Source organism: Ambystoma mexicanum, chromosome 1p (genome assembly GCF_040938575.1).
Source record: "Ambystoma mexicanum isolate Mex_15411 chromosome 1p, UKY_AmexF1_1, whole genome shotgun sequence".
NCBI lineage: Eukaryota > Metazoa > Chordata > Amphibia > Caudata > Ambystomatidae > Ambystoma > Ambystoma mexicanum.
Genome location: NC_090921.1, coordinates 979,392,339 through 979,419,960, shown reverse-complemented (window position 1 = coordinate 979,419,960; position 27,622 = coordinate 979,392,339). Strand labels below are relative to the sequence as shown.

Here is a 27,622-nt window from a genome sequence, read left to right as displayed (position 1 = left end):
CTACTTCTAGTTAAGTTTAATAGTCATGTAGTGTTATGTGATTGGGAAGTGGGTTATCAGTCGGCGTTTGCTTCTCTGGGGCTCACACTGGACACTCCTTTTGGTAGGTGACCGTACATTGCATGCTTACTACCAGGCAGATCAGTATTGGTTAAGGGGGAGGATCTCTTGAGTGACCCACACACAGCTTTTTCTTTCTGCTAATAAGGTACATCTAGTTCTCCCAGAATCCAAGCCAGCTTTCCTAGCCTCCGCTTGGACTACCCCCTTATCTCTCCATTTTCATTGCATTGCACCCACCTCGCATGCCATGTCAACCCCTATACTTGGTAAATGCCTCCTGCTTGAACTCATTCGTCCCATTAAGTGACTTTGCCCTTTGTGTCCCATCTCGATCATGAAAGGGTCCTGATTGTCCCTCTTGCTAGCTATTCCCATACGGAGTCATGCTGCTAATCCACACCCTCTTCTGGTTGAGCACCTAATCAATATAGATATCTGTTGGGCTCTTCTGAAAAGTCTTTCATTCAGTCTCTTCTCCCCCCACTTTAGCAACCCGTTTAAAGTAGGGCTTTGCAAGGTGTGCGCCACTGAGTGTCCTTGTCCACATTAATGCCATCATCCATCCCAACCTGATTACTTATCCTTCACCTATATGCTGTTTTAAGCGGGCTACTGTATCCCTTTCCTTGTCCAACCTTGGCATGCTGGGCACAAAACTGTCTTGCGTTGCATTACCTTTCATCTGGTGTTGAACAGTGGAAGCCTAATCCTCGGTCTCTATACTGATGTGGCTTCATAAATGAGGTACTGTTCCTCCTTCTCCCATCAAGGCCCTTCCCATGCGGTTGAGCCTGCTCGTGCACAAACGAGCATACCTTTGTCCCGCCATAAAGGTTTGTACAGTGGCTGCTTGGACATGACCCTGTTCACTTGAGAACCCTGTGCCTAGTGTCTTTTCCGGGTAGAAGAGAACTCCCATTTGGCAGAAAACCACCCTCTACATTCCTGGGTTATATACTAATGCATATGACTTTGACTCCACAATAAGGTAAATTTGACAGGTGTGAGCAAAGTAAGCAAATCAATTTATAAGTTTCTGTTCTAGTGGTCTGTGCACGCTGCCATCATTGGCATCTAACTAGTTGTTGGTCCTCGTAGTTCAGAGACAGCTATAGCTCTACCCCTCTATGAAGACCCATGGCGTACATAGGGGTTAGAGCTTGTAGAGCACCGTTGACTGGTCTATACCTTGGCTTTGTGTTCTGGAGGTGTAGATTTATTCAAATCCGTTTAGCAATCGCTCTTCAGTATTTGAGGAAATAGTTGATTGCATGTTAGCATATTTTATTTTCAGTCACTGGCTTCTGTCGGAGGTGGCGTTGGGCAGACACAATTGCCCAACTTAAATACGTAAAGTACATGCGTTCATTGAAAAGCCACATTATTAAATGAATCATGACCACCTTAAGGGATGACACAACAAACCCTTAGTCAGGGTTGTCCACTGCATAGCCCTCCTTAATATTCATGGAAATTTGCATACACGGATTATTAATGTGTGCACACTATCTCATGAATATTAACTAGGGATATTCTGAGAACCTGTCAGGCTTGTACCCTCTAGGCCCGGAGTTTAACATCCCTGGCTTAAATGACTGTCCTGTGGGATCTTGGCACATGATCTGCCCCTGGGGGTTATCACTCTATTGGAATAAAGTTATGGAGAAGGTGAACACTCTAGTGGGATCAAATCTGGAGCCCGACCCGAAAACCTGCATCTGGGGGATGCTACCAGGCGGAAAGAAACACAAAACATGGAACAAGATAAAGTTTCTACTACTGCTGGCTAAACAACTAGTTGCCATCGCGTGGAAACGCCCACTGGGCCTACACTAGCCAGATGGCTAGCGGATAGCCGCAGGCGGGGGATTGCTGAATTGACAATATTGCAGGGGATAGGTAGTGAAATGGAGGGGTCCGAGGTCACAGTACAATGGGGTCAAACCCCAATCGAAAGCCAATAATCTGAAACAACCATGAGGTACCGATGACGGTGGGCGGGAGATGTTACCTGGCTGGGACAGTATCTCGAAGGAGTGGGAAGATTGTGAACACCCGAATCCCGTGAACTGGGGAGGAGATGGACGAGGCCAGGCCAGACAATATATTGAGAACCAGGACAAAGTGGGGAGGACGGGAGGGTTTTATTTGTAATGCGCACCAGACCCGAGGTTGAATACTGGAGTTTGTTGTTGGTTAATATGCAAATCAAGAGTTAAAAATACTTGCTCGAAGATCTTGCGTGTAGGGCTTCCTGACTCAAAGGGACTTTTTTGAAGGATTTTAGTGCAGTCGTTCCCCAGGACCGGCCACCTGCCAGGTCTTTTGTAGGTGTGTCTTGATGGACCCGCCATGGCTTCCATTTAGGCTGGTTTTGGGATTTTCACGGACGTCTTGGCTACGAAGTTGGTTCTTGTTGCTTCCAAAGTTTCAAAATGGTAGCTTTGTTCGAGATCAGTTGGATCACTTATGTCAGGAGAGTCATCCTCATAGGTGGAGAGTTGTAGAAGTGTATCAATAGCCCTTTCCAAGTTCGAGCTTCCTGCTCCTAATTGGGAAATGTCATCCCAATTTCTCTTGCATTGGCATATTGCCTCTTTACTAGGTTAGAAAGGGAATCGTTGCCCCTGCCAGTGGAAAGAACTCTGTGAGGATCTTCCAATACTGTTATCAGGTTTCTGATAGTTTCTGGAACTTCCACCTGCCATTTGTTTGCATCATGGCAGGTTTATTTTCTTATTTGTTTGTGGGGCCGTAGGTTTGCACCTTGCTCCTGTCCCCGTAGTCTTGGGCTCCTGTGGAGCATCTAATGCAAAGATGGGGGAAGACTTCCTGAGTCAAGTTTGTGGTTCTTTGCTGGGGGCTGCCCTACGTTTGCCTTTGCTTTGTCTAACATCACATGGTTATTACTGGATCCCCCATTACTCATCAGGGGACAGGTGTTAACCTTCTTTGGCAGGTCAAATGACTGTGCGTTTTGTATCGCACGTCAAGCTACTTTCTCTCATGATTATGGACCCCGGCTCAGGTTGCAAGCTATGCTGCTTTTGGAGTACATCCATATTGGTTTGAACCAGTGCACTTGTTTTCTTGTTTTCCACGTCTTCTGTTCTCAATAATTTGGTGTCTCTAAAGCAAGCCAGGAAAGATTTTTTTTTTTCTTGCTTCCTTTATTAAGTCGGTTAAGGTTTTAAAAATGACTTTCAGATTGTCGCTTCTCCCTTGCTGCATCGATGTGCGATTCGATGAATATTAATTTAGACTGACCACAAAAGTGATGGGTGGAAGATTTTGAATGAATCTAAACCACTGGCAATTGCTCTGGGCAACCTTCCACACCACCGTTTTTTAGCCCGTCTGCGCCATTGCAAAAGGGGACCAGCCATGTGCAAATCAGTCAGCAGCTACCGCCACCGAAGGTAGCAGCCCAGCACGAACTGCTAGGCCAGATCCCCTCTGCACAGAAAACCAAGCAACCCCAGACATGTTTCAGCCTTGTTGGACCTCCTCAGTGAGGTGCAGCCTGGTTCCCTGTGGCGCAGCGAGCAAGGGACCCACGTCTGGGCATACCCTCTCTCACAAGGAGAAACAAACTGACCACAAGTGATGGGTGGAAGGTTTCGAATGAATCTAAACCACTGGCAATTTAGACTGCATCAATGCGATGAGTAGTCTGGTCCTTCGTCATTTTCATGGAGAGATTTGTCTAATTTAAGAAATGGTGACAATGTTATGGATACCATTGAGCCCAGTGCTGCTTGAAAGTTTGCATACTGGTCTTCCTGTGTCAAGCAGTTAGGGTTAGCCTTTCGGGTGCCTGCTGCCTTTTTCAGTTTTTTCTTTGTCTGGACCCCTATTGATCTGGGCCCTCCGTGTCGGAATCTTCTTAGTCTTCTGTGGATGTAATTCGGCAATGCCTGCTCCTACTTTAGGCCACCTATGGCATTAACCTTGGGGGGACCCTTCTACTATGGTCGAGGTACTAATCCGCTCAACCCCTCCGTCATTCACCAATTTCACCTTTTTCCCAGGTGCCATGGTTGATCTATCAAAATCCACTGCTGTAATTGTGTTTCGTTAGTAGTGCAGTGTTTTCTTGGTTGAGCTGTAGGAGAGGTACATTCTCCTTTCTGGGTGCCTGGTTCTGATTCCCAGGAGGAGACTCCTCTTGCTCTTCCAGACCACGAGGGGCTGCTCGGCTTCTCCAGGGATTACTTTGGTTACATCACAATTAACCACCGTTCTTTTACCATTGGTTGAAATAAGTGGATCTGGGGGCACGTCTGATGTGTCGTGGCCTCTGGGGCCTGTTCCGATGCAAAGCATCCCTCGTCTGGAAGTAGGTGATTACTGTTGTGTCACAGAAGAGCAGGTGCAGTCTTTTTATCTGATCGTACCAGTGCACCAGAGGCCACCAGGAATTCTTGGTTCCCCAGGACAACGATTTTATCTTTTGCCTGTTTTAAATGTAGTTCTCTGTTGGGGGGAAAGGGGGGTTGGGGTGAGGGTGACAGGTTCTATTGGTCTGAAGTGCCATCATATGGACTTGGCATCTGAAAGCAATTTCAACCAGTGCTTTGGTTGCAGACAGCTGTTTTTTTTTTTTTAACAAAAGCTGAACCGATTTGTTGGTAGGTGGCGGGGTTCATGAGTTCCACACTTGCTGCGGGTGGCTAACTCGGTTCCTTGTGGTACAGTTGCCGAAAAGGATGGAAGAGCAGAACCTGCCGCAAGCTCAGTTTGGAGTCTGAGTCAGTACTTTAATTTCTCTCCCATTATGTTTACGTCCCGGTAAAGTAGGAGGCGCTTGCAGAAGGTTGGAATTCAGTGGCAGTCTAGTGGAGACCTTTTCACTAGAACGTCCAAAGACTTCTTGCAAGAGGTAGCCAAGCAGGTTTTCCCAGAGTCCAGCTGAACAGACCAGACAACGGAGCTGCGGGCCTGTAACCCTCCTCCCCATCTTCCCAGATTGCTTGTTCTAGGATTGAAAAGGGATTAACTGGTGGAAGTGAGGAGCAACACACGGTTAAGACTTCAGGGCAAACAGAGGGATAAACCGTACCAAATTGGGGGAAGTCGCCTGTGGTGAATATGGATCTGCAGCTCCTCAAACTCCCCAGTCTCCTCCTGTTTAGTCTCGAAATCCCCCTTGGTACACCGTCTTAATTTGGCTCTGCGTTTTCAAAGCTAGCCTGGATTCTGGTAGTGTGCGCTGCTCCATGGCACCCTGCGCAAACTCTGCCCCACTCTGCGTCTGCCGTGGAGTGTTTGGCAACTAAGCCCTGCCTCCAGGTAAAGGCCAGGGAAGAGTGCAATAGTAGGGATATGAGAACTGCAGGGGATACAAGGAAACTCTGCTTTCTGCTTGTCAGCTGCCAACACGCCGCTGGAGTAATTTACTATTTGACCGTAAACCATGGCAGGCATCACCTCCTTCGAAAATTCAGGGTGATGGCATCTGAAGGAGCTGCTGATTTTAGTTTGTTGGTGGCTGCTAATGTATCTTTGGCAGAGAAGGACAAAGGCAGACAAAGGTATCCCTGAAGGATCAAGCAAGGAAATGGTGGCATAGCTGCCAGTTTTCAAACTGGAGCACTCCATTTGATCATGGATGTCCACAATTTTATTTTATCTGAGAATTCTGACAAGGAGTCGCACAACTGCTGGGAGAGACTAGATCCTGCTGAGTCCTCACTGATTCCCCTGGTGGTGGCCTCTACGCTCATGGCCAGGGAATGGCAGCTGCTACCTGACCCTGGGGTTGCTACTCTGAGGATCATGTGTGAGGGCATGACCACTGGGAGGAGGTGGTGATACCATTAGGAGAGACCCCGTACACTCCCCCTCCCCCCTCCTCCTTTCTAAAGGAAACACTAACATCTAAAGTGCTGATGGCATACTGTCCATCTAAGCAAAATACTGGTATATGTACAGCTCACCTAACCTTTCCTGTTTATGTAAACAAAGAGCAAAACAACTCTGCTTTAAAAGCTCTAAAGCTCATGTGGACTCCAACTCCCGCAAAGCCTCAAGTACTGAGATGAGGAAGGAGTTAATGTGGATTGAAGGAAATCACAAACCAAAAATGCGGGCTAGTTATAATGAATATCGGCTGCTCGGGACATTTAAGCCTGTGGAATACCTTCAATTGACAGGTGGAGATGAGATGCGGAGCAGGAAGCAGAACTGGAAGCGGACACCAGTGCAAGCTAACGGACCATACTAAGACACTCTACAAGCAACTGCTTGTGAGCCTGATTTACCAGTGAAACGGGAGCCTGAAAGCACAGCGTGTGCTGTGAAAGGACAGCTGCACCACCGGTAATGGCAGCAAGGCTGCTGGGGACGTGGTATCCTGGGAAAGCAGCAGTTCTGTCGGTGGGAGAACGCGAAGATGGAAAGAGAACTGGGCAAGTGTCTGCAGAGCAGGGGAAGCCTTCCTGAAGCAAAAGAATCACTAACAGTGTATCTCTGGTCTGAAGCACCAGAAAACACTGGCAAGTCTGCCATAGGAGTTCCCCGGGGCGTACCAACAGATATATGGACAATCCAATCCCTGCTTTGAATAGTAAGTACATTTGAATGGCAAGATTTACAGAAGTCTTCATATAATAGTCAATATAGTGAAAGTTGGAGTAAGTATCTCCAGCAAATGAGCAGTAATGAAGTTGAAAGGCAATATATGTGAAAGTCTTCCTATATGAAATGTCAGTTTGGGGCAAATTGGAACAGGCATTGCCACATGCAAATAACGAACAGTGAAGAAGTTAACAGGCAACTTGTACAAGTGTCCATATGAGATGTCACTACAGGGAAGGTTGGAACAAGTAGTATCTAAAGTCAAGGCAGTATAAACAGTGAATGGGTACAACTGTGTTATACTGAAATTACATTGTGGAAATTCCTGGTGAGAGAAACACATCCAGCAGTCAGCATTTGGGAGAGGAATAACTGGCATTGGAGTATACCAGGGAATCTGCAATCCCCAGAGGGGATTCCTGGCATGGGCGTATACCAAGGAAAAGAAATGTGTGAAAGATACTGGCAGGGGGGTGTACCAGGAGATCTCTCATAGAAAGCTATTGTGGAAAAGAGACTGTGGTTGTCTTTTAAAAGTCAGTCACTTGATATTCTTCCAAAAGACATTGTTGCCGTCCTGAAGGTGTTCTGTGAAGGAGACACTTCTGCCACTCTTAAGGAATCCTTGGTTGAAAAGAACAAGAACACTTTACTATTCTACCTGGAACTGTCCGGGGGAAGAGAACACCTCCTGGATTCAAGGATTGTTTGAATTTTCACAAAATCAAAACTGACATTTGACTTAAACCTAGACATAGACTGATCATTAGTTTTCTCGTAAGGGACATACTCTTAGAAAAAGGCCTTTATCCACTCCCTTTTCTTTAATAAAGATGTCAGTTGAAAATAGTTCAACTTTGTGTCCGCCTCGACAACACTATGTGCAGTCGATCCTATTAACCTAATCACAGAAAACAACCCAAAAGGGGCTAAACGGTTATCTTGGTATCCAGTGATATTGTTTTACTTGCCAATGTTTCAACTCTAAAATTCCACCCTTCATGTGCGGTTTGATCTTTTCCAATGGCATTGACCCCAAAACCGGCTAGATGACTTGGGACACTCAAGGACTATGGTAGTTGGAGTATGCTTTTGGGAGGTAGCTATTTAGTTGCTGTGGATTAAGCTTTTAGGATTTAATTGGAATGTTAATCATTTTTAAATGATTAACGTATGCTTGCTAAATTCGTTTTTAGCCATGCAGATGTGCTTATGTTATTTTATATTGTCATTTGTGAGGCTGAGTTAAGGTTCCAACAATATTGCTTAAATTAAAGCTCAACGTTTGACTTGCCAGTGTTTGTTGCATTACTCTTTAAAACCTAAAAAATGATATCCACATTTTAACGGATCAATCTAATTGTATGTAAAGTAAAAGGTTTTTTGTTGTTGCATGGAGTCTTAAGGTCCCCCTTACCCCCGTGTATTGTGTATTGTCAGTGTGTGCATTTGTTTGTGAATTGTTCCTATAGATGTGGTTGAGACAAACCAGGGCGTTCAACTGGTTGGGCTGTTGGTGATGTATTAGGTGTGGTTAATGTTGCAACAAAGATTCTGTGTCCTATTTTGTTGGTTGTGTTTGTGATATGGTGGATTAAAGATCCAAGTGAAAGTAATGAGCTATCAAGAGCATGTGAACATGTACCGGTAAGCACATTTGATAAGCTGATATTTTGATGAAGACAGTTGGTCAGGACTGCATCACGCGCATTTGTTCTTGTGTGATGTGCTCATTAAGCTTTCCTTTCAAAGGTTTTTCCCTTTTTTTTAGATTTTTCAAACGGGCCTTGGAATGGCCTTCAGTGCAACCTGGAATTTGGGTAGGGGAGTAGTTCTGTATGGATACAAAGTTAAATTTGTATTGATCGAGCTGTTTTCTTATGGGCTTAATCACAATATTTATGTTCTGCTGTAGGTATGTTTGGTGGTTGGTTGCAGTGGGTGGTCCTTTATTGCAGTTACTCTATTGTAAAGTTGAACAGATGTTTGTGAATGGTGTTGGGTAAGAATTGGTGCAGGCGCACTGAGACTACACAAGACTTGCTTGGTATTGGGTAACCCACCTTTTGGTATAGGTCTGCACTACACAAGCTGGTAGTGTGATCTCAAGAGGGGGAAATGTGAGCTGTACAAGTAAACAAGTAACACTTACACTCAAGGTTTCAGTTAAAAATATTTGTCAGTTGTAAATACGCATTCTTTAAAAAGGCAAGATTGTAACAATACGAATACACTTTGAAATTGCTTTTCAGAATCAATAAAGCCAATGAATAATCTTTGGATATGCTTCCATTTCTCCCACACCCGGAGGGGACTTCAATCACAAGGATAGTATTTGCATGTATATATTAAATTAATATACCTTGTAGATTGAGTTGCATAAAGGAAAGGTTAAGGGAAGTAAAAAGGTTAGAACAATTTCTCAGGAAATGTGAGGACAACTTAATCTCCAATAAATCTAGATAAACCTTTCCCAGCAGTAGCAGTGTTTAACAAGCCACAACCTATGAGGAGAAGCAATACTAAAGTCAATGGATTTAAGAGTGCCTTTAGGGAGCCGGGCCAGCCAAAGTCATTTGGACACAGTGTACAGTTCTGATGCACTTCTTGGATAAGTCATGTACAAACTTTGTTCAGAAAACTCCCTTGTAGGTATACCAGCTGATAAGTCTGTGCAAAGGGAGTTGAAATCAACTTAGATTAGGTGCAAGTCTCAAGTGATACAGCACGACTTAAGGCACAGCGGTAAGTACCCTAAGCCTGAAACCTTAACTTTGTTTTGTAGAAAGGGGTCCAGCTGGATTCAGGCTTGCTACAGACAAGCAGACCCTGGTTCCTGAGCCTCAGTCATGGGGACAAGAGGGAGGAGTTCCAGAGGGTTCCTGCGGCAGTACTCTGGGGAAAGTCGTCGGCAGCTATGGGTATTCTTAATTACAGCGGCACTTCGCGGTTTCAGAACTTTGCAAACAGCACTGATGCAGAACACTGCACACCCGTTGCTTCCCTTGAGCCATCGTTCCCACACTATGGTGACAATCTCTGAATTGGGATTTCCTGCTTCTGGAGTGTCCTTAGGAGGCTCCTGGAGCTTTTGGCAGGATATGTTCCACGGCAGACGTTGCATTCGACTATGGACTCTCTACCCCGGGCATTGGGCTTCTGCAGCAACAGACAGGCACTGCAAGTTGGGGATAGCACCAAGTGGAGTTCGTGTCAGGGTTAGTTGGTCCCACTAACCTAAGGGAAGAAGTAGTTCTGTCGGAGCTTCTGTCGAGGTGAAAAAGGTCAGCACCGCAGCAGGGCTTCACCGGGCAATTGAAGGTCCACAGGGCTGCAGCATGCTTCTCTTCATGGTTTCAGCTTCGGATGTTTCTTCCAGTGGTTGACTCTGCCTGTAGTCCCAAGAACCTCGCCTTTTTTAAGCAAGATTTCCCATTCATGAACAGCCTAGGCTATCATTCACACAGCAGGGTGTCTGTCCTTTCAGGACAGTCAGCCGGCCAATCAGGACTGGTTTCGTGCTGGCATTCCTAAAGACAGAGGACCCTCCCTCACATCCTGTCCTTCGAGAGACACTGGAGCCAGGGCTGGTCTTCAAGGCTAAAGCCTGCTAAAGACAAGACAAAGGGCTCAAACCTGTCAAGGCACAGAGTAAAAGCCAAGAAAGACCTCACAAACAGAAAATGGTGAAAAAGACTGTCTTTTCGACAAAATGGTCACCCATGGATGTTGTACTGTAGCGGAGGGTAGAAAAGCACAATGGTAGGAAACATTAAACCACTGCCACCCGCCATTTAAAGGAGTGAGGGTAACAAAAAATGTTACATGAGAATGTATGATCAGGGGCTACTAGGTAACCCCTCAGCACTCTGCATAAAATGGGGTGTGCTGAACCTACAAAGAGAAAAGGGAAGGGAAGTGAAGTCCATTTCACTTTACTATTCTTGGAAACAATTCACCCACAAAAAGCTGTTTAAACCTTATGAGAAATCTGGACACTGCACTGAAGGTGCTGTGTCCCCATACAAAAAGCAGATTCCTATGGGGTTTGTCAGACTCCAAAAACAGTGAAAACACAATCTAAATCGGGTGAACACACGAGTGAGAAAAAGGTCCCACTCACTCAGTTGTTAAAATTAAGCCCAGCAAAAGAGCTGGGGGGGGGGGAATCCCAAAGTTTGAAGGGAACGAGCACAGAAATGAAAACTCTCGTATGGAGATTCCCGACCTGTTCCCTTAGCACTACTTTGAGATATCTTTTTTTGAACCTGTATGACCTGGCAAGCAACTGGATGGAGTAATTTGTTTATGACCAGCAGATTTAGCTGTATTCTTGGATGTATTATCGTTTTTAGGTGCACTGTTCTTTTTGTTATGTGCTTGCTATGGACATCAGGACATTGACTGAATAGCTAGTTTAATTGGTGCACAACTTTAAAGTCCAATTATCCACTGCAACAGGGTACTGAATTTGAAGCCGCTTCTGTACTTTGAGACCCTTTGCCATCAAATATTTAGCATCTTTGGTGTCATTCTTGTGAAGTTTCTACACTTCAAACGCCTGTTTTGAAATGGCTGAAAGGAAGGGCGTTGGTATTTGGAGCACTACTAAGTTTACTTTATCCCTGGGTCAGTGCAGGCAAGTACTTTATCTCAAACTTTAAGAATTTGATGTGCATCTGTTTCTGGTAGTGTTTGGCCATTTTAGTGGTGAGTTTTTGGGGCCAGGTTTGTCCAGTGGTACAGTACTGGTTTGCTCAGTGTTTGTTTTCTGTGCTCCAGATAAGGTTTTTTAGTGAGGTTTATTCTTTAGGAAGCTCGGAGTAAAATACTTTTAGCAAGTAAGTGAGTCCCGTTCCAATGAGGGTATTCTTTCGGGCAAATAAAAATATTTGAATTCTAAAATCTCTTTATAATTTCTACTTCATTTCACCTACTTATTTATGCAAATTAGGTATGCTGATACCTTCTAGTTCCAATAGGTGTGAAGTGGTGATAGTAGCACTTCTAGTGGAACTGCTCTGCTGGTACAACAGATTGAACCTCTCCCTGGAGCTACGTGCAGGCTCCTAGATCTGCGGGGGGAGCAGGCTTATGTCTGCTTTTTTTTTTTTGTTGGGGCATGTCTCTTTAGAGTAAAATACTGCTCAACTGTTGTATCTTTGTTATTTGCTACTAGTGGTTGTTCGAGTAGTGCTGTTGCGTGGTACGTTATTTTTTTTTAAATCTTTATTTTATAGTGCATGATTTGGTTTGATGAACTTTTTTAAAAACCTTTGTTGTCCACAAGAACAGTTCCCACGATTAATTTACAAACTTTAGCCGTGAGAAAGAGAGGGAGAGTTCCAACTGTCATATTTAAGTCCCGGTACTATGAACACTTTGCATCTAAGACACTCCTACAATATCTTTCAGCCCTGTCTGGGTTTCACAGTAATTTATCCTCCACCACTTGTATTCTCCATTTGTAGAGAATACATAACGTCACTGAGTGGGGTTTCTTGATTCCAATAGGCCTGCTTCAGAGTGGTCTACCTCTCTATTTTCCCAATTAAATTCATTCCTGCACAGACTATTCCTTTTTGTCCTAAGACGACCTTAAACCACTCTTTTGCCGTTAGTATTTTATAGTTCTCCATATATTTCGATAGAAAGTGACCTTACTTATGTTAAAGCGGCACATATCATTAGATGTTGTACTGTTTCCAATACTCCTTTCTTATTGCATAACCTACATTGCCCGCTTCTGCTGCCTCGTTTCCTGTAGCTATGCAGATAATCGTTAGTAACAATATGTTCAGCCAGATCCTTAGCAAATTGTCTTGCTGAATTGCTCCGAAACCTTTCAAGGTAGCGAGGGAGAGTTCCTTGGACGAATAAATGTAACTGGGTTCCTTCCTTGTTTAGCATGCGTTTTATATTCGATCGTCTTTATCCAGTCATTTTGTTTGATCTTTTCCTTGACTCCCTGGATTTTTGATCAATTGTGTCAGTGAAGAGTCTTGATGGACAAGCGGTTTCTCACACTTTGCCTTCATTTCATTGAGGGTCTTGGAACCTCTTCCTTCCCCGATTTGATTTTAGAAAGGTGTATCATGGTACTGGATGGTCTTCTGGAGTTTTCTTAGGATAGCCACGGTTTTCAACACTACTAAGGACTGGAGGGACTGCAGACCCAAGTTCTGCTCTGATTGCAGCCATAGGTAAACACTTGTGGAGTTTTATATTTTTCTCCAATGTCCCTTCTAAGGTTTCCCATTATTTGTTGGTCAAGTTCTACATTGCCTTACCTTCAGACGTTAGAATAGATGTAACTTTGTTTACATAGGACCGCATTGAGAGAACTTGCCATATCGTCTGTGTAATATGGCACCTTGAGAGGCAAGCATGTTTGCCTTTTGATACAGATCTTGTTGCCAAGCTTTTTCTGCTACTGAGGTATTAAAAGTGATAACCAGATATCTTATCACTTGAAATAGTTCAAGTTGATCTTTACCAATTCGCCATTTTAATAATTTGTTCTTTTCATTTGATTGTTTCGTATGATCATCTTTGTTTTGGAACAGTTTATGACCAGGCCATTTTCCATATGTATTCTTAGTTTCTCTGTTAAATGCTGTAATCCAATTTGGGTCTGATCCATTATTTCTAGATCAGTGTAGGCAATAACTGGAATCTCAGCATTATTTAGCTTAGGAGGAAAATGCTTTGTGTGTTTGAGAACATTCAGTAAATCTGGAATGTAAAGTTTGAACAGCGTAGCTGCCAAAGGACAACCTTGTTTTACCCCTTTTATTTTTTTCACTGGAATCTCTTTAGATGGGGTTCCATTTCTGTCGAGCCTGACAGAAGTGGTCGCATTCTGATGTAAGGCTTCAATTGTACCCAGCAAGTCTTCAGGACACTTCCAGGCAAGTAGTTTCGACCATAGTTTTTGCCGATTGACCACATCAAATACCTGTTTGGTCAATGAATGCTATGTTTAGCTTTCTTTTGGCTCGAATTGCTTCCAGTTTTAGCAGAGATGGAATAAGGAGATTTAAATTGGTCACAGTACCTTTGGTGAAGCCTGCCTGACGTGGATCCGATACCTTTGCTCGCTCAGCCCGTTGCGTTAGCCATACCTGTAGTGTGGATGCAAAGATCTTGCCGATCACATCTAACAACTCAATGGGCCTGTAATTTGCGGGATATTGTCTCAAACCTTTTTAGAAAATGGGGATTATACTAGTGGTCCAGGACGCTGGTAATTTTTTCGACTTCTCGATGTTCTTAAAGATTGCGACTCTAAACCTTACCCATGCCGCTGCCTTGGACTTCAGAGTTATGTTTGTTAGACCGGTCCGGCTGTAGCACCATTTTTTTAGTTTCCTTATTAGGGATTCAAGGTAGCTGACATCGGTGTCCACTGCCCAGGAATCTAGAGAAGGTGCAATTTGATCTCCGGAATCCTTTTCTTCCGAATATTTCAGCATAGTGATTTACCCAGTTTGCTTCAGAGACTCCACATCTAAGTCTGCTTTGCTGGTTCATTGTGTTCTTATTAATGATGGACCACATTGCCCGTGTGTTTAGATTGGACATGACTCACTTCTTCCCGCTGTTCTTGGTCATGAATAGCTCGGAAACTGATCATCCAATTTTATATTTTTAGATTTAATGTTTGTTTTGGGATCTTTTGTTTAGGAGTAGTTGTACATAGTTCACATTTTTTGTTCTGAGCACTTGTCTTTGGCTTGGCTGTTTGTGAGTGGCAATGAAAAGACCCTGTCCGAGTGTTTTGTATTGTGGAATGTACATTGCACGCCAAGACTAGATTATTTTCTGCGTTTGTTGTATTGTGTGGGTTAGCTGTTTGTACATGCTGAGGGGGATATTGTTTTGAATCGGCGTTTGAGCCGTTATTTGTTGCAAGGTGGATAGGTGTAGGGGAGGTCCCACATGTTTGCAGGCTCTCAGTTGCATGAGCTCGGCTAGACAGCCCGATTGTCACAGTAAACATTAGGACAGGCGCTATGTGGTTTACGTCCCGTCCTGTATGTCTGGTGGTGGCGGTTTTAGAAAATGTTGGTTGCCATACTGGGGAGTATAGTGGGGGAGGTGGGGCATGGATGCTGGCAGAGCTGGGTGGTGGGATTGGGGGTAGCCACGCTCAGATCCCCGGCACTTGCATGTTACCTGTACAGCCTGTGGCTTCCTGACTGCAGCTTGGAGTTCTGGGCCAGGTGCAGACACCACGTGGGAAGATGAGGGTTTACAAAAAGTTGGGTGCAGCATGCCCTGTTCTGAATGTTTTATACTTTGTGTTAGTTCTGTGCTTTGTGTTAGTTTGGGTGTGCGCACATGGTGTGAATGTGCGAATCGTACTCCAGCGCTGGAGTAACTGTCGGGGCAAAAGGATGGCAACAGAGTACGAATATATGTTCAGTGGCATGCTGGGATGTATAATGGACCATGGCCTCGTTAGCATGTGGTTTAGAGTGGAATACTGTCATATATTGTGGAATTCATGAGGGAAGTGTTTTATAGTGGTACACGGGTGTATGGTGTTGACACAGGCATCATGGAAATGTTGTTGTATAATGATTGTGTACTGCTGGTGACCTGGCATCTATATCGTGCAGGTTACCCTTGAGTAACGAATACTTTTTCTTTACCCAGCCTTCTAATTGTGGTGAAAAATGCACCATTTATTTTTCTTGGGGGTCGGGTAGCAGTGAAAGCATCACAGCGAACCCGGACACCTCGCGATGGTCGCTCGCAGGAATTGAAGGGAAATATTTAAAAGGCCCATGTTCTGCCCCCAGTGACCATGGAAACTATTGGGTGCTGCTACATCCACTTCCTCACCACCAGAAGCAAATCACTTTTTAGTTCAAGGGTCACAGCTGTGTGGAAGGCGGGCATTCCAGGGCAAGCTGCTGACCACAGTTGAAGCACCCCAGGCAAATTACAGCTCTGAAAATAGGCATAGTGGACCATCCCAAGATCTTTGGCCATGTATTTAAGTTGGCGCATGTGCAGTCACTGTCGTACGTTGCACAATACGTTGCACGTGCTTTAATTTCCTGGCCGCTGCATGCACTGTAATATGTCGGTCACTTGTTTCACACTGCCTTTCTTATGTTAAAGGATGTTCATAACATGCACTATCACCACCGGAGTCTTCTACTGGTGTTCTGCCCGATCTGAAAGGGAAAGAGGGTGGGATGGGTTAGTAGGACTGAGCGGAGAAGAGCAAGCGAGCTGTGATGTGCTGTTGGCAGCATCAGTTCAGTTAATAACATTTGCTGAGCTTAAGTGTGCTTTTTGGTTGGTTGCCTCGTGCTGTTGTGTGGACGATGTGTGGTTTTCGTTGCGGTGTAGTGCGTGCGGTTTGTTGTGCTTGGAGGAATGGTTGGTTTGAGTATGAGATGTATGCAGAGGGGTGAGATTATTAGGTTGGTTAATGGCATCACTATCTAGATGTGGCGCATACTAATCTTCAGTGACATCCAGATCTGACGCATGACAATTTCTTAAATTCGATCTAGATGTGACGCATGCTAATCTTCCCAATTATCACTAGATGTGACGCATGCTAATCTCCCCAATTATCACTAGATGTGACGCATGCTAATGTCCACAATTATCACTAGATGTGACGCATGCTAATGTCCACAATTCTATCTAGATGTGACGCAAAACTATCTTGCTTGCTCATTCACGCTCATTCACGCTCATTCCTCCTCCTCTACATGCTTATTCAATAATCTTAGATTCAAATATCCAGACAGCCTCCCACCATCACCCCTTAAACTGTTTGTCCACCTCACCCTTGAGATACCCTCCTCCCCCACGGACCCTCCACCCCCAATCTATGCAAGTGTCTGTATGTCAGGACAGCTGACATTTTTGGCTTGGTCAGTGGTTGCTTTAATACAATCTTGCTCTGTCCTGCTTTCGTACTGTTTATTCGACATTCTGAAACTATTCCCCCAAATAATTTTGCATATGTTGTACATACCGATCCAGAGGTAAGTTTCACGTTTCCAGGTATTCGCCAGCCATAACATCCCTCGCTGCCTCCACTATACACACACGCCATTTCTCACTTGCCAAGAGTCCATTATTAGCCAATGGCTAGTGAAGAGGGCAAATTTTGAGCCCTTTCGTTCAGATGCATCAAATTGTTCATCCGGGCATCTTTTTTAACTTTGACTCCCTCCCAGACATATGCAAACCCCCATGGGCAACTGGCTTTTACTTTGTGTCCCTCCTCTCCCAAACTGTAAAAGGCATCTTTGTAGGTCCGTCATCTTGCCTATCTTCTCTAGTCTTTATTTTAGTAATCTGTATTTTCATGGCTGCCAAGGAAAGAGGACGAACGTTGGCAATGTTGTTCCTTAGTTGTGTTTTGGGAGGAAAGTTTAGGCTTCAGTTTATCCGATGTACCTGTCTGTGGCCCCAATACAATGTTACGTGCTGGTGTGGAAACTGCAGTGCTCAACTTTACTTATTTTGTTTTAGGAATCCCGCCTGAGCATGATCATGTCCATGAGTACTCCACAATTCCGCCGCGAACTGGGGGGCAGCTGGCGCCCACTCCGACTCGTCCAGGGTGTGGCCCTCTCCATCACTGTCAGAATGGCGGGGTCTGTGAGCAAGGCAACTGCACCTGTAAAAGTGGATTCCGGGGCAGTCGCTGTCAAGGTGAGACATGGTAGGAATTGTGGGGCTGGGTGGCGGGAGACATAGTCGCTGGACTATTGAGCTGCTGGTGTCCTGGACACACCTTACCGTGGCTGTTAGTTGGCTTTTCTAGAGTACTCGGCTGCCATTGCTGTTGGGCTGTCGGGTGGTGCATCCTTGTAAATTTCTACAATATTGTTCGACCATAGTCGAACTCTGCACATTAATTGCATGGTTTCTACAGAACATTGTGTAACAATGTTGGGGTATCCTTGTATTGCCAGAGAAGTGTCTGCTATTGGTGTTTTTGTGGCAAGAGCATCTGTTAAGTTACAATGTGCCCGCTTAGGCTCTGGTGTGGTTTCCTGTGTCAACCGTTTTAAATAACACATTTGGATTAAAATGTCCATGTTACGTGTCCTTCAGCCACCCATGTATTGTCACTGGTGACTGTCCATTTGCTCCCCTCTGCAACCTGGTCATAATGTCCCTCAAACTCACCCCATTGGGAGAAGCTCACTGCTTCCTGTCAAATCTGATTTCTTTTCTATTGCACATTCTTTGGTGATCAAAAGAGCATTGTTCCTCCTGTGTATTTATAAATAAAGAAAAAATACCATAAATGTTTACGCTGTTCACTTAAAGTGGTAAATGAACCGGTAAACTAATCTGATAAATGGCTACCTTGACATGTGGGCCTTGAAGATGCTTGGTGTGAGGTGAACGACCGTGGCTTTTTTGTCAGGATGCTGGCATAACAAAAGAACCTGATAACACGGCCTCTTTGGTTTTTTTAGAAATTGCACCTGTGAGCATAGTTCAGTTACGTTTGGTTTAAATTGAATGGTTCCCACCTCTTTCCCAGTGTAACACGCAGACAGTATTCTTTGAGTGTTCAAGCTTGTGCCCGGAGGGTCACAAGTGATCTTAAAAGGGTTTTTTTCTGTCACCTTAATTGTTCTGAGGCACAATTTCTCAACAGTGGAGGGCATGCTGAGGGCTTACAGATGTTTTGTAGCGACTCCCATGATCCACCATTGTCTGTGCTAGCTAGGGCTGATCACTGTTGCCGGCCAAAACATTGTAACTAAGTAGTTTGCCAGTCTTGGCGTAACCCCCTTATAAAACCCAGAGCCACTAAAATGAGCAGTTCGGTGACATCGCGTGTACTTGAGATTTCTGAATTTGAGTATGTAGTTGTCCATTTTGAAAGACACTTGTCTAGTAATCCCAGAACACTTTATTGCATTTTAAGCACATTGTCCATATCCCAAATGGGGCCCAGCTAGAAAGGGCTACATACTTGTCCTCTAAGGGGGAAAACTAGACATACACACCAAGGTTTTCAATGTGTTTTCAGGGGCAGGAGCTGGAACTAGCTCCTGGGTGTCAGGATTTTCATCTGACCAGGAGTTGCTCATTGTGACCGAAAATCCGTCGTCCTTATTGGCCTGCCTGGAAAATGGCGAGTCCTGCCAAACCCTAGCAATGCACTTAAAATGTACATTTCTTGAATACCTCTCGCTACTGCTATGTTGCTTGGTCTTTGCTCTATGCTGTCTCTGACCATGTTCCTTTACATGTATGGTCGTTTTGTTCTCTTTAAAGTGCTATCCCTCTCGTTACTTTGCTGTCCTTCCTTCTTGCTGCTACCTCTCATTTAGTCTTCACCTGTGTTTGCTGCTGCTACATTTCTCTCCCATTTTTATCTGTTCCTGGATTAATCTCTGTTCCTGCCACATTTCAATCTCTGCCGTGATCTTTCTGTGAAGGGACCTTGCTCCCGCTCCCCCTGCAGACCAAGGTGCTAATAAATAGTATGTAACACATCGAACCTCCGAATGAAAACTGCTGTAACTTTTTTGTCCAGTACATGTGACCGTTCATGCCTGTCTCTTCCAATATATTTGTATGGCACCAGTTGGGCTTGGGGAGCCAAATGTAGCTCCCGATTGGTGTCCAGCTAACATGCTCTTTCAGGCTGTACCCAAGAGCTTAAATGGCTCCATTACAGGAACGTAGGTCAAATGCAGTAGAAATGCTGGGCAGCAGTGACTAGAGGCCAAGACATTGGGGTCAAAAGAGTGGTATGTTTGAAAGGGCAGTGGCTCAACAGGCAACTGAGGGAGGGGGAGCAGGGTGTGTAGGTGGCGGACAATGTGTGACTAGTTTGGGCCTGTGGGAAGGGCAGCAGGGTAGCTCAGTGGGGTGCGTACTTAATGGCGTGGTAGCCACTTTGACAGAGCATGTGTTATGAGAGCAGCACTAGCCTGGTAAGGAAGGCCCATTTGTGGTGAGGGGCAGGGGGGCATGCTACTGTGGAAAGGGTTTTAAGGGCTATCCGGAGTGCTGTGGTTATAAGAGATGGGCCATGTAGAGTACTTGGGTGAGTGTCTGGAGATGGGCAGGGCATACCTGAAAAGTGGTTTAATGTTGGTGCTGTATCTTTGCTTCGGGGTACATGACTTCACTGTCCTCGGTTGGAGGTACTGAAAGAGTTGTGTTGTAGAAACAAGTTGGGTAATGTGGTATTGGTACCCTGGGGTGTACCTGGAGTTTAGGGTACTCTGGGCAGTCCTAACCGGTGAAAGTGTCTAATGCAGAGATGAATGGCTGGCATGCCGAGAGCTAGGGATAATTCAGGTTGCGATACTGCAAGTACTTCCTGGGGTAGGAGTAATTCCATGAAAGTGGATGTACTTGCAGAGGGTTCTTGAGGTCGTGTTGACGAAATAACATTTGATGGAGACTCGAATATAGGGGCAACATAAAGGTCCAGATGCCATCCCTGAATGCCAGAGGTTCTGGCAAAATCCAATAATATAACAATGCATGAAGTGTCCGTATTAAGGTAACCTTTTGGTAGAGGGATCCCTTAGGTTTGTCAACGATATTACAACGGTCAAGAAGACATCACATTTTAACTAGACATGGTAAAGCGCATGCACAAGGTTTTCATGCCAATCTAAAAAACAAACTCTTGAAAGATCTGTAATTTCTGTTTTGGAATACAGTACCAAACAAGCATGCTTCTCTGAAGAGTAGGGCATCAGTGAAAAATGTTCTAACATGCGGCCCCTAAATCGGCAGCAAAGGAGAAGTCTCCCTTTGCTGGGCACTAGCAAGGTAGATACGAGGGGCTTGGTGTGAATTGCTCGTTTTGGAAGGCATGAACTCTCTCCTACAGTACCTGTCTGAAGTGTTATATGTGTGGAATGTACATTCCCCTCTGTCCCACCTCGGCTCCTTCTCAGCGGGGCGTACCCCTCCCCGGAAGGTTTTTGAGGCTGGCAACCTTAATCTTGCCACTTTAAACTCTAGCTCTGTTGTCAAACACTCCTCAGACATCTGCCACCTCCTTGAATAACTTGACCTCAAGGTCCTCTCTCTGTGAGACATGGTTCATGGCCGGCTCTGTCACGAGCTTTGACACTCTTCCCTGATGGCTACAAGAACCTCTCTGCACCTAGATCCTTGGTCCGGAGGGGGTGCAGTCATGATCTTTCCTGAGTGGATTCCAGCCTCTATCATTCCCACTCAGACGTTCTCCTTTTGAATGCCTTGTCTGCAGGTTCTCTCGCTCTCTCTCTCCTAGCCATTCTTACTGCGGCTACGATCTACCGACCTCCTGGTCAAATCCTCATTTCTTGGAGTGGGTGGACCTCTCCTCCTCCCTCCTAGCCTCAACCACTCAACTCGTCCTCCTTGGTGGCCTCAACATCCATCTTGACTCTCCTTGTTCATCCTCTGTACTCTTTGGTGACCTGTGCGACTCCCTCTCCCTTACTATCCTCCCCTCTGGCCTGACTCACTCTGCAGGGCACACACTTGATGTCTTGATTTCCTCTGACCTCCCGCTCCCTCTGACCACTCCTGTCTCCTGGAGCGATCACTCCCTCCTCTCCACATATCTCCCTCCCCCGCAGGCCAAGCCTACCTCAACACTGCCACCTACCTTCTCGGACATTCGGCCCATGAAGCATGTGTCATTGGAGGCTTTTGCCACAACCATCTCTTCTGCCCCAATACCCCCAACCCCTCTCCACCTCAGTCTGACTCACATCCTGACACAGCCCTGTCTCTGCTCTTATCTCTGATGCTCTTGCCCTTGTCACAAGGATCCATTTGAAGTCCAAAGCCAAGTGCAATTCTTGGTTTGACTATGACCTAGTTACACTAAAATGTAAGTGTAGGGTTGCTGAGAGGAAATTGGCTTCTTTCATCCTCTGAAAAACTGGCCTCTCGCTTGCTCCAAAGGCAATACAGACTCTGTCCACACCAAGAAAAGAGCCCACATCGAAGCCCGTGTCCCTGCGGCATCTAACAACTCAGCCAAACTCTTTAAAATCTGCAAAAAGCTGGCCAACCATGCTGCAGTCTCTTCCACCCCCCTGTCGCCTCACAGGCTCTTTGCAATGCCCTTGCTTCTCACTTCATCTAAAAAACCCAGGACATCCTGTCCACCCTCTCCTGTGAACGCTGGCCTTCCTTCAGCCACCCCCCACTCTCATACTTTCCTCTTTTCTCCCCTGACAAGGTCGCTAGACAAGTCTGATCTATGAAAGCCTTGTCAAAACAGGTTCATCTCTGTTCCTCAAAAACCATCAAGGACCACATTGATACCTTCGCTCCAGCCCTTGCAGATTCCCGAAACTTCTCCTTTGTCACAGGAGCCTCCCACCCGCCCCTTCTGAAGCACTCTTGTGCATCCTCTTAAGAAATCCACAGCTGAACCTTCTTGCCCGGCTAACTATCGCCCAATTTCCATTACTCCTTTTCTGGGCAAACACCTGGAAAAGCTGGCCATCTCTCAGCTTAACCTTCATTCTGATTCTGTTGGCTGCCTCCACAACCATCAGTCTGGCTTCAGAGCTGCCAGAAGCATGGAAACTGCTCTCCTGAACATCCGTGAAGATCTGCTCTCCAACCTTGACTAACATTCCCTCTGTCCTCATCCTACTTGATTGCTCTTCTGCCTTCGACACGGTCATCCATACCATCCTGCTCAACAGTCTCCATGACAAGCTAGGTATCGCTGATCAGGCTCTGCCCTGGCTGACCTCTTTCCTCTCTGATCGACCCTCCCAGGTCCAACTTGGGTCTTTCCTTTCATCTATCTCCCTATATCACGACCCGTGACCCAAAACCCCACTGGCATGGTCACATGCCAGGTAGGGTTAGGACTCAGGGTTCACTTGGGGGCCCCAAAGGCCTTGCATTATCGTCATGGACTCTCCTGGAGTCAGTCCAGATGCCTTTGGCACCAGGCTCTTGTTCAGATTGGGCATTGCCCGACAAAGATGGAAAAAGGCGCTTCATTGCTGAAGATGGGAAAATCGGCACTATCATTACCATAATTCATCGGTAGGGATTCTGAAATTCCAGATATAATTAGAATGGAGTAATTCAAAAGGTAGATCAGAGCACTTGGCCTTTAAATTCCCATTAACGCTGGGTGAATGGCTGACACGATGTGCCCGAATTAGGCCCTTTCATCTAGCCCTGTTGTTCACGTCACATTCCTTTGGATTCTGGGGCATGTAGTGCCGCATGTTTCAAAATGTAAATAATGGAATTAGGGCGCATTGGCAACTCACACCAACCAATCATAAATGAGGCAGCCATTTTTTGTAACCCTGTTGTCCGCACAAGAACGTTCTGCACAAACCATTCTGCATAAAAATTCTCCTTGACCCACACCATTAGTATTTAAAAAATGTGCCCCTCCCAACACGAGATTTGAACGCTGGTTGCCAGGGTCCAAGGTCAAACACCTAAGACCACAGTTACGGCATGCACTGTAACTTGAGCTCATAATAACGTTAATGTTGGAACATGCGTACTAGTGTGGAAAATATGCATCTTGTGGTGATGCATTCACATCAAGGCTTGGAATAATAAATCACTTGTACCTCGCTGTCATTTTGCACACAGTCTGAGGCAGCTTGAACCAGGACCTTGCTTCTGATAGACACATGCGCTACCCGTTGAGCAATTGGAATTCTTGCAAAGAGCTGGGCATCCTGTCATAGCAATGAGGTCTTGCTTTGAAGTTGGGATCTTTTCTCATAGAAACATGCAGCCTTTGTATTGTGGTGGTGTACTTTTAATGTTTTAGACAGTGAAACAGACATTTACACACAACAGCAGTCTCGGGAATGTATGAGCTAAGAAACCCATCTCTTGAGACAGAGTAGCCATAAGGGTTACATTGGCTAGGGGCAGGTAATGGGAGGGATTCCAATTGTGTATCCCTCCTCAAATGTTCTCTGTTGGAAAAGCATTACAAACCCTAATTCAAAGCCCATATTTGGAGCTCTTATGATAATAACAATAATTCTGGCGTTTACGGTAGGGCTTTCAGCGCCACCTAATAGCCAAAACTAAAAATACCCATTAAAAACAAGTAGATAATCATGTTCTGTCCTCCTGCGGACTCAGGCTAGTTACTAGTTCAAAACCGCCTGGTTCTAGCGTTTGTAATGCAAGCTAATCATGTGGGGGCAATCACATTACAATACTAGACAGATGTTAAACTCTATAGTAATGCACACACGCCAGGGTGGCCATATTAGTGTGACCATGTAATTCCCATAAATGTAAGTATCTACAGTGTTTGTATATTCCAGCAAAAAGTAAATGAATCCAAAGTCATCACATAATTTGGACATCTGTGATTGCCGTCACGCAATAAACCTGCAATGTAATTAATTGTAATTCAATATACCGGGCTAAAGTGCCAGTGCTTTAAAAATAATTTCAACATATTTAAAGTGCAATAGTGCAAGCCAGCTTAAGTGGAACAATAAAGTACAAAGAGTAAACATTTCTGCTGCGGCAATCCTAATTAATAGTATCCATCGACTACTTGTCAATACATTTTTACATTTTGACAAATACAGGAGTTTAAATAGCCCTGTACAAATGATAGTGCATAGAAATATATCATTGTAGCAACGGGGGACATAGAAGAGGTTCCCAGATAAATCACGGGTCCTAATCACGGATTCCTATATCAAAATCTGATTTGGCATTACTTTTTTGGCGTGATACGCGAACACTGCATATAATTACATCTATGGGCATTACACGGTCACACTAAGATGGCTGCTCTGGTGTATGCACATCACCATAGAGTTAGAACTTAAATCTAGGATTGTCATGATTAGCCTGCATACAAATAAATGATCCGGCCAGTTTTGAACTTGTAACTAGCCTGACAAAGTCCACAGAGGACAGACCGTGTGGCATCTTCTACTCGTTTTTGATGGGCTTTTTGGACATTCATTTTATTAATCTTCAACCATGGAATATCAACATTAGTAAATAAAACTAATTTTACACGCTTTCACAGGAATTGGATTGCCAACACTATTTAGTCCCTTCTCTGGTTGAACCTTCCTTTCTTGTGAGTGGCTTGCTCTCGAACCTGTGGAACCCACTGCTATTAAAAGGCAGTGCACTTTGAGAGACTCAAGCCTCTTCTTTGACGATACAGATAACAAACTTTAGTTAAGGTGCAGTTAAATTGATAGGTTTAACGCAACAAAAAACTTGCAATTCACTGCATTTGGGAAGAAGTTATGACCAACTTAACTCGCCATACTCCGTTGATGTCTCCCATAATGTCTAACAAAATCCCATTTTGTGTGCCATTGTAAATACCTTGTCTGATAATATGTATGTGCTCATTGGCTTTACAACAGGAATGCACATAGGTTATGCTTGTCACAAAACACATTTGCTGAATTTCAAGGGTTTTGTTATGCCATCGTTGTTTTGGCCCACTAGCCATGGCCAGTGGCCATGGACTTTGGCCTTGTCAACTGTACATGTTGCCCCAATAGCTTTCTTAACATCAACAGGGCGTGTCAAGTTAAGCTGGTCATGACGTCTCACATCTGTTGGATTTCAAGGGTTTTGTGTTAAATCTGCAGAATTTACTGCATATTAATATTGAATAGCAAATTTATGTAGGATATTATGGTAAATGTTAAGTAGTCTAGTTGATATCATGTATGTGGGAGTAAAGGGGATGAAGGACCATGTTGTGTGGTAGACAAGGAAAGTGACAGCCTGTCTCAGGCCGCCTTGGGGATGGGAACACCTATGGAGGCCATCTTCTAATCCTGCATCAGTGGATGGTATCAGGAATTGGGTAGGGATCTGTTACATTAGTCCCTCCTTATCAGTCTCCCTTTGGCCCCTCAAAACGTTTAGGCTGACGGAGCAGATCTCTTAAGGAAAGAGAGCATGCCAGGTTCATTTTATAAAGGTATTTCAAAATAAGAGGATAGAAATGCATAAGAGATATTGCTTTTTGGGAAAAAAGGAATGGTGGTCTGTCGCCCGATCCAGCGCACCGGATTGAGTCTTGTTGCAGTTAGCACCCCTAGTTTTAAATCCGGAAACCTGGGATGCTAAGAGCAAAGGATTTTGTTTCAATGAATGGGATGCCTCATGTTCCGTTACTTGAAACAAAATACTTAAGATGGCTGGCATAGACATGGTGCAGTGGTTGTACAGCCGTGCAGAAAGAAATCTGGGAAGTGGGGGTGAGAGGGGACTGGAAACCTGAATGAGAGGGTCGGGGAATCTGCCACCAAGGTTGGTTGGTTTGTGGATTCGGCCTGTGATCTGAGCAACCTGATTGGTTCCCTTGCGCAGGGGGCTAAAGAAAGTGCCGCTTTAGTGAAGAGTACTCTGGTAGAGGAGCACAGAAGAGAAAAGACCACCGTAAGTGCATAACTGCATCAACAAGGGCTCCGTTTATTCAATGCCTGTGCCACAGGTCCTAGTGCCCAGAGGCACTGTTTGCTAATGCCAATTCACCACTGCCCCTTTACCATGCTGGAGGCCTGGAGCATGGGCATCTTAAGAAGTGAACCATTCATCTCTTGCAGGCCCCAGAAAGACCTTACATGCACCATGAAAAGAAGTGTGCCCACAACCACTCTCCAAGGCATAAGACTATGCCCACTGGAACAACTTTAAGGATTGCAAAGCTAATAGTTTGGTGATTACTGCTGTTCTTTGCATTTTGCATTTATAGCCACCAGGGTGCAAGGAGGAGAGTTTAAAATTTCAAAGGAGGATGCAATAAGGGGAGCCTGGTCTTTTGGTTGTAGCCCCTGATAGAATCTCAGGAGCTACAATCAAAAGGCTAGCTAGCCCCCAGTCCCGACAGTTCGGATATTAGATTGGCCCCAGGTGTTTTCCAGACCTAGCAACACCCCTGATCATCAGCGTACAAAGATATGCTTTGTGGAGACCCGCTTATGCTAATCCACCTGTGTCATGTCTGTTGAACAAACACGGCCATGGGTTTGATGGTGAGGGCAACAAATATTGGTGAGAAGGGGCAACCCTTTCTAGATCCCCTTGCAAGGAGGAATATTGTTGACAATGTTCGGTTTGTGAGGACGCTCACCCCCGGATTAGTATAAAGAAGTCGGACACTGCTCGGGAAATGAGGACCAATACCGAAGCAGCTCAGTACCATGAACAGATATTTCCATGATACAGAGTCCAATGTCTTTTCGGCATCTAAGGCAGCCATTACGGCTTTCGCATCCGGACTCACCTGAGCCATCACCCCAAACGAACCTTGGAGATTCAAGGCAGTCCTCTTGTGGGAATGAAACCCGATTGCTCTGGCTGCACTAGCTAGGAAATACTGGGGAGAAGCCCTGTAGCCAGGATTGTCACTACTATTTTAGCATCCATATTAATCGATGACAAGGGTCTATAGGAGGCTGTATCATGCAGGGTACGGTGTGGCTTTAATAACACTAATAGCTTCACACAGACTGTGGGAGTGTGCCCCATTCCATAGCTTCCTCCCATACATTCAGTAGGATAGGTGCCAATTCCAGGTGGGATTCTTTATGTAACTCGATTCCCAGGCCATCTGATCCAGATGCTTTCCCAGACTTCAGTGACTTAATGGCACCAACAATGTTCTCCTGTTATGGGTTGATCTAGAGTGAGTTTGGCTTCAGGTGAGATCACTGGGAGATTCAATTTGTAAGGCTTGTCTACTGTGACCTAATCTCGATTAAATACAGTGCAGAGTAAAATTGTGTGAATGCATAGTTTGTCCTTATGGGTCACCATTGAACCATCTGTAGGTTGAATCCCTGCAATGGGATTGCGATAGTTCTCGGCTTTCAATAAATTAGCCAATGACCTGCCAGCTTTATTTTCACCATATCTGCGAGCTCTTACTGGGGTGGCCATATACAGCACCTGCCCATCTGCTAACTTGTGCAATTCACCGAACATCTCATGAATGCATGCTAGGGTCTCC

General features: G+C 45.0%; 1 protein-coding gene across 1 annotated transcript in view; it reads left to right on the top strand.

Moving 5' to 3' along the window:
- LOC138566923 (pancreatic secretory granule membrane major glycoprotein GP2-like) overlaps positions 1–27,622 on the top strand; it is a 195,386-nt gene that overhangs the window by 63,074 nt on the left and 104,690 nt on the right. Inside the window, exon 3 of the mRNA XM_069644705.1 lies at positions 17,152–17,334. Within this exon, the coding sequence (XP_069500806.1) occupies positions 17,152–17,334 (183 nt within the window). The remainder of the gene's footprint in view (positions 1–17,151; positions 17,335–27,622) is intronic.